The following is a 14,676-nucleotide window of genomic DNA, read 5'->3' on the forward strand; positions in this document are numbered from 1 at the left end:
AGAGTGTCATCATCTTAGGGACAGCGTCAAAATGCGCACGATACGAAGCAAGACTGTGATTGGACGCCGATGTTGCCAAGTGCTTTTAATTAAGCTTGTGATGTTTTACCCATTGATCGTGACGTGGCGTTCGGGTTTCTTAGGTTAGCTCCCCACCTGCCTCTCAGAAGTGCTCACCAAGTGGGGACCTACTTACATCACAGTGGCCTTCTGCAGCCAACGCCTCCGTGTGCCTCAGAGAGTTCCTGCCTCGGAGTTCGTTCCTAAGTGAAGGAAGAAGTCAGGGAATGAGACAGTGCAGGCGTCACCCGGAGGTTGCGAACGAAACTCCGACACACTTCCGAACCCAGAAGGGCAGATGCACAAAGATGGTGGGGTCCAATCGCGAAGGTTCAAGTTTAGCGGCTGGAAGAGACCGTAGGACCATGGTGGCTGGGGTCTGACCTCAGCCGCACACGAGCACACCCCTGCTGCTCCAAATACTGCGTCTGCCCTGGTTCCACAAGAGCCGGGATGTCGCAGTCACTGGGGACGAGGGCCGGAGAATGGGATGCTATAAAGGTACCCAATAGTTCCAACCTGCAGCAGGGTGGGGAACCCCGGGCCAGCCAGCTCCATTTTACAGAGGGAGGAAGCCGGGGGCAGACACACATCCCCCGGTTGGGGACTTTCGTCCGATAGATAGGGTTTGGTCTCAGTCTCGTGCTCTCGTCTTCCTGCCTCAGTCACTCTGTGTTCGCCCTGCAGGGTGTCCTTCCCAGCCACCGTGCCAGGACTCCCAGATCTGTGGCCGCATCTGTGTGCTGGGCACCGACCCACCCTTCCACGGGGTCGGCCCTGAATGCCCCGTCCCTCCGCCCCATGCCTGCCACTCAGTCTTCTCTAAGAGGTCTGAGCCAGGACCCCTGGCGTGCCCTCTGTCCCCCAACCCCACCTGATCACCAGCGCTGTCCTTCCTGTGTCAGCTGTTTCCCAGACCCATCCCGTCCCCACCGTGCCCCAAGCTGCCCTGGAATGTCCTTGCCTTTCCCGAATGGCGGCAGGCGCCCCCCCTGCCGGATTCCCCACGGACCGGGCGGTTGCGTTGCCTTCCCCGAATGGCGCCACCAGCCCCTCCTGCCGTCTTCCACATGGACGTGGCTCCGTCTTGGCCAGCACACGTCTGGTCCTGGACTCGCTGCCACGGGACTCACACCCTCCGTTCCTGTCGCGTAGCCGCCTCTTCCGCTCCACCGCTGCCTCTTGCCGTCCCCGGGTGCCTGTGCTCAGCCTGCTTCCTGGCAGTCTGGAAATGGCACATTCTGTACACTCGGCTACGGCGTTCCTGCTTTCAGCAAATATTGAACTCTCGGGCCAGCTCCACGGCTGATGGTTAAAGGAGCCAGGTCCCACATGCCTGACCACATGGTTCGCATCCCGGGCCTACAGGTTGGAGAAACGGGGGAGACAGGATTGCGGGGTGACCACCCTCTGCAGAGGTTCCCTCCCCCTCTGTCTCCTTTCTCTCGTAAGCACATGCTCCCTTTGGCAAATCTAAAAAGAAAAGGAAAAAAAGAAACTGAACTCTTAAGTAAGCAGTAACTTTTCCTTCTCCGCCTCGCTGTCACCTGCACACTGAGTCAGCAGGCCCTGAGCCCTGCACCCTGCCCAGGCCCCTGCCCAGGCCCCTGCCCTGCCTTGCAGGAAGTGTGATGGAAGAGCCCAAGGTACACCTGGGGCCTCCCTTCCTGTCAGGCCACGTCCTCGGGACTAACACCTTCGCTCCCTCCTGAGCTTCCCTGCCTACTCCGCCCCGACTTCAGGGTCTCTACGGCTTACTAAGCCCTCGGCCTCGCTCTGACCTCCCAGCTCCTGCCCCATCCCTCACCAGGACCCTCTGACTCTCAGTGCCAGTCTCTGGGAGTTCTTAGAGCACAGCGTCCCTGCTCCCCAGCAGACCGTCCCTGCCCTGTCACCTCAGGTGTCCCTGCAGGACGCCCAGTGTGGCTGTTCAGAACCCGACTGTCCAGTTTGCAGGTGTCTTGGCTCTTCCTCTTACCTCTCAGCTGCTAGCTGCCAGGTGGCCACGCAACCACTTCACGGTCTCCCTCTGGAATGGGAGCAGGAAAAAGGATGTGTCGAAACTCACATGTGTTCATGTTGCTGCTTGGCGGGCAGGATGGTAAGGGCTTGCTGAACCTTTTGGTTTTGCTACATCAACAGTAAATCTTCCACGTATCAAACTCTCTGAAAGCTTGTAGGCTTTTTTATTTTCGAGACTCCATAAGCAGAATTAAAGTCCATATCTTTCCTTATAATAACACTGTTTTATTTGGAAACTCTTCCGGCTGCAATTGGCAAACAGCACAGAAAGCCCTGGGTTAGCTCAGGGAACCAGAGAAGGTCGGTTGGTGGAGAGTGCTAGCATCCAGTTGACCGAACAACCTCACACTGAAAAGACAGGCTCTCCTCACACGGAGGCTGGGCTCTGTTGCATGCCTTTGATACAACTGGAGATGATTACTTTGTCTGCCAGCCCAAGCTGTTCAGAGCGCACCCTGGCTGGCTTGGGTTTTGCCTGAAAGGGAATTTAAACATGGGCATGAGGGAAAGGGGTCCTCTGCACCCTGTGGTTGGAGAGTGCAGTGCACACCAGTGCACGGAGGGCCTGCAGGCTGGGCCCTGCAGACGTTCAGCCTCTTGGGAATCAAGAAGTTTCACCCAACTCACATGCCTCCTTTTAAATTCTATTTAGTATTGGGACCAGCAGTTAGCGTAATGGCTATGTCGCTGGACTCCCATGTAGTCGACTGTGGTTCGAGTCTCGAACCCGGTGGCTTAAACTCATGCCGGGCATGTGTGCGTGCGTGCCCGAGATCCCAAGAGGAGAATGGAGGAGAAGGGATTGTGGCGTGGCCATCCCCCCGGGGAGTGATTTCTCACTGTCTCTCTGTCTCTCTCTCTCTTTCTGGCGAGCACATGCACCCTATAGCAAAAACCTCTCAAAATTTTTTTTTATTTAGTATTATTAATTTGTTATAGGGCACACACATTCACTAGAGGGAGGGGGAAAAGTGAGAAAGTAAGCCAGGACTTGAACCACGGTCGGCCATGTGGGCGTCCAGCACCCAACCACCGTGCCACCTGCTGGCCCCGCTGCCTCACCTTTAAACCCAGCAGCAGCCCTCCTAGACTGCAGGCTTCAGCACGTGGTCACCTTAGACACCTTCCCATCTCGCTAGCCCATGCTCGTTGCCTTGGTGACAGAAGTGACCTGAGGTGACTCTCCCGGTTTGGGGCATGTCGGCCATACTGCTGCAAAGGAAGCTGGCGTCAGGGAGGTCTGGTGGGCAGGTCATTTTCTTTTTTCTTTTTCTTTTTTGTTTTTTAAGAATTATTTTATTTAACCATACTTTTTCCTTCCTTCCTTCCTTCCTTCCTTCCTTCCTTCCTTCCTTCCTTCCTTCCTCCCTCCCTCCCTCCCTTCTTCCCTTCCTCCCTTCTCTCCTTCCTTCCTTTTTCTTTAATTTGACCAGAGGGGGACAGAGTGAATGAGAGAGAGAAAGAGAGAGAAAGTGAGAAAGCAAGCTGCCAGGTCCAAGACTAGAACCACAGCCAGCCATGTGGGAGTCCAGCGCCCTTAAACACCACACCACCTGCCGGCCCCAGGCATGTCAGTTTTTGCAGAGGATTGATGTTTTCTTTATGAAACTTTGAGGAAGAGATTGCCTGGCTGCCCCGTGACAATGACTCCTGGACCTGTCAAGTGACGTCATACATACCCTCAGCCCACACAAAGGGGAAACCTGTGAACGCGATATCTTTATATAGAAAAAGGGATACGTATACACACGCATATCGCTTTTTCCAGCGGTCAACTCAGATGTTTGTTTTCTTCCGCAGAAAAAGCAAAGGACAAAAGACCTGTCTCGAGTATTTCACTCGTATAACCCGTACGATCACAAGGTAAGAGAAGCGTGTTATCGGTGTGTAAGTGTTACAGATCTTTCTGAAAGTGTCCGCCGAGTCCGCATTCACAGAGTCGCCCAAGCACAGCTGCAGCCGGGCCACACCCGTTGTTTGACAGTGGAGAAAGGGGGGTCTCCATGAAGGAGAGACACTGAAGAATGCATACGTCTCTCTCTCCACTTACGTCCAATGCTGGTGTTGCTCTTAAATCTTACAGAGATGATTTGGAGTGTACAGGAGGATGTGGGTAGGTTGAACGCAAACAGGGCATCTTTTACGTAAGGGCCTTCAACATCCATGATTTCAGTATGGACCGACTCTTCCTCTTTTCCCAAGCCATTCTAAGAGCTATCTTTCACCAATATATGGTGATTTTGAAATACCTTTACTAATCATATTTGTATTTCTAGTTTAATTTTTAAATTCTTTGTCCATTTTAAAACAGAAGGGCCAGCTCCATGGCCTGGTGGTTAAGGAGATCAGGACCCACACAGCTGACCACACGGTTCGAATCCTGGACCTAGCAGCTTGATGAACTTGCCAGGCATGTGTGGGTGTGTGCCCCAAATCCCATCAGGGTAGAGAAACAGAGAAGGGATTATGGCGTGCCTGTGCCCTTCGGGGTGCACCTTCTTCCCTCTCTGGCAAGTGTATGTGTCCACTAGCAAATTTAAGAAAAGGAAAGCAAATTTTTATTTTTTTTAACTAAATGAATCAATTTCATTCACATTAAACATCTCGCTACATAGGTACTGAGATCTCAAAGACTGTAGAGAGACGGATTTGGGTTTTTTTTCTGGTTGGTTTTGTTTTCTCTTTCCAAACACTGTAGTGGGGGACTTGGCTTTTGGGTTGGTAAAGAGAGTTGGAATATCCACCGCCAGATCGAGGTTCCCTATTGCTTCTGATAGAAAGGTGTTTTTCTAACGGAAAACCCAAACTGGGCTGGCCCTGTGGCACAGTGGTTAAGCCCGGTGTGTAGGAGCCTGATCCCACATGGCTGAGCACATTTTGAACCCTAGCCTTGGTGGCTTGAAAACCATGCCAGATGCATGCGCACATGCCCCCAAATCCCCTAGGCAGGAGAAATGGAGGAAAGAGATTGCAGTGTGATCGCCCCTGCTCTCTCACCCCTCCAGGGAGTGCTTTTCTTTCTCCCTCCCAAGAGAGCATGCACCCTGTGGCAATTAAAGAGAAGGGGAAAAAAATCTCCCCAAAAAGCCTAGCATTGTTTCTGAAGTAGCCACTGCCAGCAGCTTTGCTACACAGACGACGACTCGGCCTTGCAGCCCCGTGTCCCATCCCACAGCTGTGTGTGTTCCCAGCAGGTCTCCCCCCACTCGTACCACGTGTCTCCACCCCGTACTTGAAGGCTTATAGACATTTCACCGTATATGTGGAAAGTATAAAGACTCTTAAACACACACACACACACGCACTTATAACCATTTTCACAAAAATCCCTAATGGTGCGTCTTTGTGGGGAAATACCTGACCAGGTCCCTGAGACTCACGCAGAACTTTCATGCCACATGAGGTTCTGGTAAATCCGTCACTCCGAGGTGGTTTCAGAAACAAACCAAAAATGTACACGGTGAGATCAGGACCCACACAGCTGACCACACGGTTCGAATCCTGGACCTAGCAGCTTGATGAACTTGCCAGGCATGTGTGGGTGTGTGCCCCAAATCCCATCAGGGTAGAGAAACAGAGAAGGGATTATGGCGTGCCTGTGCCCTTCGGGGTGCACCTTCTTCCCTCTCTGGCAAGTGTATGTGTCCACTAGCAAATTTAAGAAAAGGAAAGCAAATTTTTATTTTTTTTAACTAAATGAATCAATTTCATTCACATTAAACATCTCGCTACATAGGTACTGAGATCTCAAAGACTGTAGAGAGACGGATTTGGGTTTTTTTTCTGGTTGGTTTTGTTTTCTCTTTCCAAACACTGTAGTGGGGGACTTGGCTTTTGGGTTGGTAAAGAGAGTTGGAATATCCACCGCCAGATCGAGGTTCCCTATTGCTTCTGATAGAAAGGTGTTTTTCTAACGGAAAACCCAAACTGGGCTGGCCCTGTGGCACAGTGGTTAAGCCCGGTGTGTAGGAGCCTGATCCCACATGGCTGAGCACATTTTGAACCCTAGCCTTGGTGGCTTGAAAACCATGCCAGATGCATGCGCACATGCCCCCAAATCCCCTAGGCAGGAGAAATGGAGGAAAGAGATTGCAGTGTGATCGCCCCTGCTCTCTCACCCCTCCAGGGAGTGCTTTTCTTTCTCCCTCCCAAGAGAGCATGCACCCTGTGGCAATTAAAGAGAAGGGGAAAAAAATCTCCCCAAAAAGCCTAGCATTGTTTCTGAAGTAGCCACTGCCAGCAGCTTTGCTACACAGACGACGACTCGGCCTTGCAGCCCCGTGTCCCATCCCACAGCTGTGTGTGTTCCCAGCAGGTCTCCCCCCACTCGTACCACGTGTCTCCACCCCGTACTTGAAGGCTTATAGACATTTCACCGTATATGTGGAAAGTATAAAGACTCTTAAACACACACACACACACGCACTTATAACCATTTTCACAAAAATCCCTAATGGTGCGTCTTTGTGGGGAAATACCTGACCAGGTCCCTGAGACTCACGCAGAACTTTCATGCCACATGAGGTTCTGGTAAATCCGTCACTCCGAGGTGGTTTCAGAAACAAACCAAAAATGTACACGGTTGAAATGCAGACATAAATTTCAGTCTTCATCTATGAATTTACAGGAGACGTGGTAGGATTTTGTAAGTAGCCGGACTAAGTGGCGTGAAAACTACTTAACTCCGTTGAGGGTACAGAGCTGTGTGGGTTTGGGGAGGGGGACGGTGCCAGCTGTCCATAGAGTAGGCAGAATTTGAAGAGCTTCGAGGGCTCCCACAGTGACCAAGCTTTGCAGCTCAGGTGTTTTGCTCTGTGTGACCCTGGTGGTATACGATACCGAGACGCCTATTTTTCTAGTCACAAGTTTCGTACTAGATCAGGCACTTCAGGGAACATGGCGTGTGTTTGAAAGGTGTTGAGGCAGCCAGGAGCATCCGACGACGCAGACAGAGCTGCCTGCCGGCGAGGGGAACCGCAGCTCGAGGGCAGTCTGGCCAGATTTCGGATGGAAATATTGCAGTTTTTAAGGCAACGCCACTTCATTAACGGAAGTGCAACAGTGGCCGGAGTTAACACTTGCCAGGAGGAAAAAGGGCTGGGGTGAATCAAAGGTTTTGCTTTCCTTGTCTAAATTCCGCCCACTTCTAACGTGTCATGATTCACGGTGAAGGGAAATTACGTGGTTCCTTTATTCGAACCCTCGTGAAGCCTAGCCATCCCCAGCTTCTCCACCTTCCTCTTCAGGTACTCTGTCGCACTGTGTCCCTCACCTCCGATTGTTTTGGCTTCTCTTGTGAAGGCTTCATTCCTCTACAGATTAGTCATCAAGCAATGAGGAATTAAATATAAATGCTGGATGGAGATCCTTTTGATCTGCTTTTTTACAAAAAGATCAGTAATAAATGATTGTTAGCCACTAGACCGCATGATGAGTGATTTCTGACACTCCTGGGGTTTGGCCTGGTGGCGTCGAGGTATATGTGTGTGTGGAAGGAGGAGGGTAAAGCTGTGATCTGGACAGCTCCTGGCCCCCTTAGTAACCTCCTCCCATTTTTCCAGATTCCATCTGTGTAGATCTAAGATTGTCCCTTTTAACCTTGTCACTTACGAGTAGAATGTTCACACAGCCCAGTTGCACAGGCGGGCCAGAAGATGGTGTGCAGGTTAAGGTGGCTGGATCCCACATGGCCGACTGCACAGTGCAAGTCCTGGACGGGAAGGCTTAAAAATCACATGGGCGCATGTGCGTGCATGCCCAAAATCTCAGGAGAACAGAGGAGAGGGATTGGCATGGCCATCCCCCCCAGGGAGTGATTTCTCCCTTTGTCTCTCTCTTTCTAGTGAGCATGCACACCCTATAGCAAAATTTAAAAGGAAAATTAAAAAAAGACCTGAACCCTAGCGATAAAGCACATGCACTTAAAAAAAAAAAAAGAATTATCTAACTTTATTTATTCATTCATTCATTTTAATTTGACCAGAGAAAGACAGTGAAAGAACAAGTGAGAGAGACAAAGTGAGAGAGCAAGCCACCAGGTTCGGGACTTGAACTGTGGTCAGCCATGTGGGAGTGTCCAGCATCTTAACCACCACACCACCTGCTGGTCCCCAGCACATGCCCTTTGTTCTGTGTTGTCAGTCTTAGAATGTTTCTGTTTTTCCCATAAATAAAATAATGGAGTTGTACTTCAAGTTGCTTTGCCATCTTAATTACCCAATAAGTATATTCAAGCGAATTAATTTTCTGGGCACATAGGTTTTGGTGTAAAATGTCTTACAAGATGTTGAGACATCTCACGCTCAATGAGATGCCTGGAGTGATCTTTAGGAAAATGTCTATATTGTAAAGGAGAGCGTATGTAAACGCTCAGCTGTCTGGCATTTGCTTTTTAAAAAGTTCAAAGAAGGGAGAGGGTAGGTACAGTAAAATCAGATTGACTGTGTCGATGGTTATGGAAACCGAATGATGGGTTTGTGGGGATTCATTCTGCATATTTTTCTACATGATTGAAATTTTCCAGGATAAAAAGGATGCAAAAAAGGAAAATAAACTATGGCCAGCTCCTGGGAATGAAGGTCATGATTTTTTCCCTCCCTCTCTAGCTAAGTTCCTTTCAGTGCTCATTTTTTCCCCTGATGTAAATTTATGCCTAAGAAGGGATACTCAGCATTTCAGTAGGTTCATTATGCTGAGTAAACTCTGAAATGCCACTTCTGTTCTAAAGTTGGCATAATTTCCTGGGGTTTCATCCTAAATTATAGTGCATTGCTTAAATGATAGCCTTGCCTACTGGAAACTGTTAAAACAGTTGTAATTACAAAGGGTAGTTAGCTGGGTCGTTTTGTTCTCAGGGAGTGGGTTATATTTGCTCCTCTTTTCCTCCCCGCCAACGGAGGACACTGGAGTCACCAGGTTAAACAAACGTGTTGTTGAGTAAGCCAGGTGCATTTCTTAATCATAGCCTGAAGCCATTGTTTAGGTTGTAAATGGTCAGTTGGTTTTCTCTTAAATGCTCTTGCAAAAAGCAAATAAAGTTCAGAGCAAAAAGGTCCACCCAGAGTAAATCTTAAGAAATAGTTTCTTTCTTATACTAAAGTGTTGCTGAAGACCAAGAATTTCATTTTGGCCACTTTTTTTTCTGGTTCCATGCTCACTTTTAAAAAGTTGTTTTCAGGAATTTTTATATTAAAAAACAACTTGTGCTGGGGCCAGCAGGTGGTGTGGTGGTTAATACCAGATCCCACATGGCTGACCGTGTGGTTCGAATCCCAGACTCGGCGGCTTGGAAGAGACCCAGATGCATGTGCTTGTGTGCCCAGAGTCCCAAGAGGATACTGGAGAAGGAGTCGCAGTGTGGTCATTCCCGTGGGGCAGTTTCTCACTTGCCCTTTCCACTGGGACCTGTAGCAAAAGGGATGTGGGGGAAGCGGAGACTGGCACAGAAAGGCTCGCTAGAAGCTAGTTCTCGTTTATCTGCCGGAGTGAAAGGGAACATCAGTAAAGGCAATCCATAGCAGAAGATGATCTGGTTTCACTTTACACAGAATCGTCTTTCCTCTGTGACTTTAGTAAATAATAAACACAGTTTGTAGTTTCTGTAAACGTACCACACTAACAGGCAGGAATGGTTACAGGCCACAGGCCTTCCAGGTCACGGAATGTCAGGCCAGAGTTCCATTTTTCCTTTCGCTAAGTCGCAGGTCAGTTAAAGCCACCTATGGTTAGGAAGTTTTATTAAAGCCATGCCAATTAGCATGCACTCTGGCTTCTTGGCTGGAAGAAAATATTATCATTCCCATCAAAGCTGTTTCTTTTACTTTCTCTCTTTACTTATCTACTTTTAGACTTTTATCAGAATTTTGTGTTTGGGGGAAATCTAGGTTTATTCAGTAAACACAGATGTTTATCATCTGCGAATGTAAAAAGTTATGAAACATGAAAATGGCTTGGAAGGAAAAAGAAAATTATCCTCTCGAGGTCTGTAGTAGTTCTCCCCTCTGAGTTGAGTAAGTTCCTGAACGTAGTTCATCTTTATCACTTTACACACTGCCCCATTCAGAGTGACTCTTGGCCACTGTTGCACTTGCTGCATTTTGGTCTCTTGTTATATCAGTAGTTGGGGGCAGCAGGTATAGCCTGGAGGCTAAGGTGTTGGATCCCACATGGTTGACGGAGTGATTCACGCCCCAGACCCTGCAGCCTGGGAATCACTCAGCCTTGTATGCTTGTGTGCCTGCCCAAAGTCCCAAGAGGAGACTGGAGGAGGAGGGATTGCAGCGTGGAAACCCTCTCCTGGAGAGTAATTTCTCTCTCTCTTTCTCTCTTTGGCATGCACACATACCCTATACCAAAAACTAAAGCTAATAACAATTTTTGTATCCATACATGTGTGAATCAGACATGAGAAAAAAACCATTGTCGCCCTGTGCTGGTGAAGTGGGCTTTTCCTTTTCTTTGGTGACTACAGTCGTTTTGGTGCTTTTTCTATGCACGTGGGTGTATGTCAGCTGAACTGTAAACAGATTCACGCGTCAGAAAACAGCTGGGGGTCTGGGTAGTGGTGCAGCCTACCCACGTGGGAAGGCTCCAGCTCGCACCCAGAGATCTCCCTCAGTACTGACGCACGTGCGTGCCCCACTCTAGGACTGGGTGAAGCTGGGGGAGGGCCCCGGCGTTGACATTCTGCAGGGAGAGCTGTGTGGCTGTCACACTCACTCATGGAGATACCTAAGTGGACTTGAGCGAAAAGTGCATCTGGGTATGAACACCCTTCTTCCGTTAGCCTTTGAGGGGACAGGAGGCGAACATGAGTGCCGTCGTGAACCAGAGGGCTCTGTGCCTTAGTGTCGTCTCTCTGAAACAGCCCGGGCCTGCCAGGGAACCAGCCGGGGCCCAGGTTGCCCGCTCACCCAACTCATTACTTCTTAAGTCTCTCATCCACAGACAACCCTCCCTTCTGTCAAAGTCTGCTAAGCAGGATCCATGCCTGCTCTGCCTTCCAAACCACAGCCAAGCCTGCCGCACTAACAGGGAAGGTGCTTACTGCTTCAGGAGGTCAGCGCTCCCGCCAGAAGTGACAGCCCACGGTGACAGGGGCCGCCCTGACCCTGAAGTCTTGTAGTCCAGCTGCCCAAGGCCGCTTGGCTTCAACCCAGACACCCAGACGCCCCTCCGCATGTCCATCCCAGGGCTAGACAACGGGAATGGATTTTTCTATCAAGAAACAGTTACCTTGTTTGAAATGAGGAGAGGTGTATGTTCTAGTTTTAGAACAGTGGCACTTTTTAAGAGTAAATTACAGTTATCTGAAAAGCTTCGGAATAGCTGGTTCTTAATAAGGTTAAGTAAATTGAGTATTATGGAGTGGCTAAATAAAAGGAATAGTGAAAGTGTAGTTGAATAGCTGTTGGCAAGGAGAGTGAGTGTAAAAAAAGGAAATCGAATCAACATTTCCCCAAACGACTTACTTAAAATATCAGATACAAAAACATGAAAGTCTCTTGGAAAGTATTCTTTTCATCTTAGAGAAATATTGCCCTAAAAATAACTGAGTGGGGCAATTGTCAGGGATCAGTACAATGAATTTTTAGTTCTAGGATTAAATACACAAAAAGTAGTGATACGTATTTCAGTAATCAACACTTCCTAAAGCTATCTTAAGAATGGTTGTTGAGACCAGCAGATGGCGCAATAGTTATGTCACTGGACTCCCCCGTAGTCAACCATGGACCTGGTGGCTTAAAACTCATGCCGGGTGCCCGTGTGTGCATGCCCAAACTCCTGAGGGGACAGTGGAGGAGAAGGGATTGCTGTGTGGCCATCCCCCCAGGCCCGATTTCTTGATTTCTGTCTCTCTGGTGAGTGCACGCACCCTATAGCAAAAATCTCTCTCTCTAAATAATCTAACGTAGAACACCTTGGATTTTACCCCTGTCCTTGCTCTCTTAAGAGTCTAGCAGTCTTGTGATAGCAAGCTTCAGAAAGACGTGTTGTCCCTCTTAAGCAAAGGGCAGTGTGATTTCAAAAATCATTTATAGTTTGAGATTTTTCCGCTTGTCGGATTTGAGCAGGGATTTAAGGAGACGAACGTTGGTCCCAGCTCTTCCTGTTGGAGGCCTGATGGCCATTCGACTAGGTCCTGAGGGGGCCACCATGGGGTCGAGGCTTTGTCATCCCTTGCACAGTCTGTGCAGGACAGAGCTGTTTCTAGGGGTCTGTTTGCAGAGAAGAGTGAAGTGCAAGTGTTTCCGGGGACGAGCGATTCACCGTCCACGCATCTCTCTGCCAGGTGAAGACGCAATCGCGGTGTCCATCCACGGCCTTCGTCCATGTATCTTCTCTTGACACGGGCAATTAGACAGTCATAGCATTTGGGAAGAAAATAAGTTAACTTTTTTTTTTTTAACGATTGTGAATATTTTCCATTATTCAACACTTTACCTTTGGGTGCCTTTCAAAATTCCAAAGGTATTTTAAATGCACATGTGTCAAATAAAAATAAAAGACTTTTAAAGACTGCCATTCTTTTGAATTTAACTGTCATTTTATGGTAGGCACATGGAAAAGAAAGGAGAATATTGTATTTTTAATTACTGGAAAGTGCACTGAGACTCTAACTTCCTTGCATAAACTGGAAATCTCTCTAATTTGGGTGTGGAGGGGTCATTTCAAAGCTACTTGTTGGTCTTTATGACACTCTTTTTTTTTTTTTTCTTATCAACATTTTCTTTTCTAATTTCACTTGAGGTTAACTTTTAGGTTGGTGTAGCTGATGTTTTTGTGATTTGCTTCTTTCCCCTTACTGTCTCTCTGCTATCCTGTCCCGCTGTCCCTGTCCTCCTTCCTGTCTGCAGAGTCACTTTCTCCTGCTTTCCGGGTCTCTTCCCATGCGTGGTGTAATAATTACCTTCTGTCCCCACTTTGTACTCAGAGTTGCTTATATTCCACCCACTTTTGCATTTCCTCACAGTTCTCAGAAGTCCGCTTGGTGTTTCTAATCCTGTTTTGGCTTGGGGATGGCCCTCTCGGGCTCTGGCACGAGTGAGTTCCGGTACTTAGTTCCCTCCCTGCAGGACGGTGATGTGAAACTCAGGGCTGGCCCCATCGTCCTCCCGGCCACGAGGAGCTGGGAAGGGCCTGGGAGCTGAGGGGAGCCCGCCACCCTCCAGCCCACCGCCCCCCAGCCCACTGCCCCCCAGCCCACTGCCCTCCAGCCCACTGCCCTCCAGCCCATTGCCCCCAGCCCACCGCCCCCTGGCCCACTAGCCCCCGGCCCACCGCCCTCCAGCCCTCCAGTTGTATTGTGTTTATATAAAATTAGGGAAAATGACTTCTAAGCAGTCTTTGCTCTGCTCTGGAGCTACAAGAGTGTACAGGCTCCTTGGTCTGAAGAGATGCCCCCTCCATTCCAGAGGCTCTCGCATTGGATGTGATGTTCGAATCGTCTGGAGTGCTTTCAGGTCCACAGTACTGAGACCAGCAGGTGGCACGATGCTTAAGGCAGCAGGATTCCCACATGGCCAGCTGCAGTTCAAGTCTCAGACTGGGTGCCCTGAAAATCACACTGGATTCATGTGCCTGCATGCCCAAAATCCCAAGAGGAGAATGGAGGAGAAGGAATTGCAGAGTAGCCGTCTCCTCTGTGGGGGGAATTTCTCACTTTCCCTCTAGCTCCCTCCTCTCTGACGAACACATGTGCACTATAGCAAACAAAAATAAAATAGAATAAGTCACAGGACTGATGCCTGGGCCGCTGTAGCCACACAAAACGTGTTGTATGACTTCTCAATGTTCTACATGAACAGATTATGCCAACTGGCTTCTTGTAACGTGGTCCATTCCCGTCTCAGCTGAGCACTTAGCTTTGACCCTTTCCTGCGTCCACTCAGCCCCTCTTCCCAGATCTCCTAACTCTTGCCCTGAACCTCATCCCTTTCCTGGGTCTTCCCACCTCACAGCTGGTGGTGCTGTCCTCCTGACCCCCTCCTAATCAGTTTCCGTTCACTCAAGCAGCAAGCATGAGTCTACCTTTTGAACTTCTAGTTTTGCCCATATTTTACATCATCTGATAATATGCCACCTCCCTAAGGGTCTTAATTGGCTTGTTGTATTTTTTATTTAGTTATGCTGTGAATAACCCAACTCCTGCTGGTTTAAACAAAGAGATCATTTATGGTCATAATTTATTGACTTCCTTAATTGAACTGTCAGGGTAGTTTTTGTATTAAGAAGGCTTAATTCGTGATTCAGAGACATCCGTCTCTCTCCATTGGCAGTCTTTGATGTGTTAGCTGTTCTCAGGCTCACTTTTTTTTTTTTTTTCTTTGCTATACGGTGCATGTATTTGTCAGAGACTGAGAGAGAGAAATCACCCCCCACCTCCACGGGTGTGTGGCCACACTGCAATCTCTTCTCTTCCATTCTCCTCTTGGGATTTTGGACATGCACAGACACATGCCTGGTGTGATTTTCAAGCTGCCGGGTCCAGGACTTGACCTGTCCAGTGGGCCATGTGAGGTCTAGCTACCTTAACCTTCATGCCTCCTATTGGCCCCTGGGCTCACCTTTTTTGAAGTACCAAAGTAATTGCCC

At 48.9% G+C, this 14,676-nt stretch overlaps 1 protein-coding gene across 4 annotated transcripts in view; it reads left to right on the forward strand.

The window, feature by feature from the left end:
- CDKAL1 (CDKAL1 threonylcarbamoyladenosine tRNA methylthiotransferase) overlaps positions 1 to 14,676 on the forward strand; it is a 492,813-nt gene that overhangs the window by 390,148 nt on the left and 87,989 nt on the right. For all 4 annotated transcript variants that reach the window (XM_006145110.2, XM_027770551.1, XM_027770552.1 and 1 more), the window contains one exon: positions 3,883 to 3,945. In XM_006145110.2, the coding sequence (XP_006145172.1) occupies positions 3,883 to 3,945 (63 nt within the window). The remainder of the gene's footprint in view (positions 1 to 3,882; positions 3,946 to 14,676) is intronic.

The sequence above is a fragment of the Tupaia chinensis genome, unplaced genomic scaffold (genome assembly GCF_000334495.1).
Source record: "Tupaia chinensis unplaced genomic scaffold, TupChi_1.0 Scaffold000141_1, whole genome shotgun sequence".
Classification (NCBI taxonomy): Eukaryota; Metazoa; Chordata; class Mammalia; order Scandentia; family Tupaiidae; genus Tupaia; species Tupaia belangeri.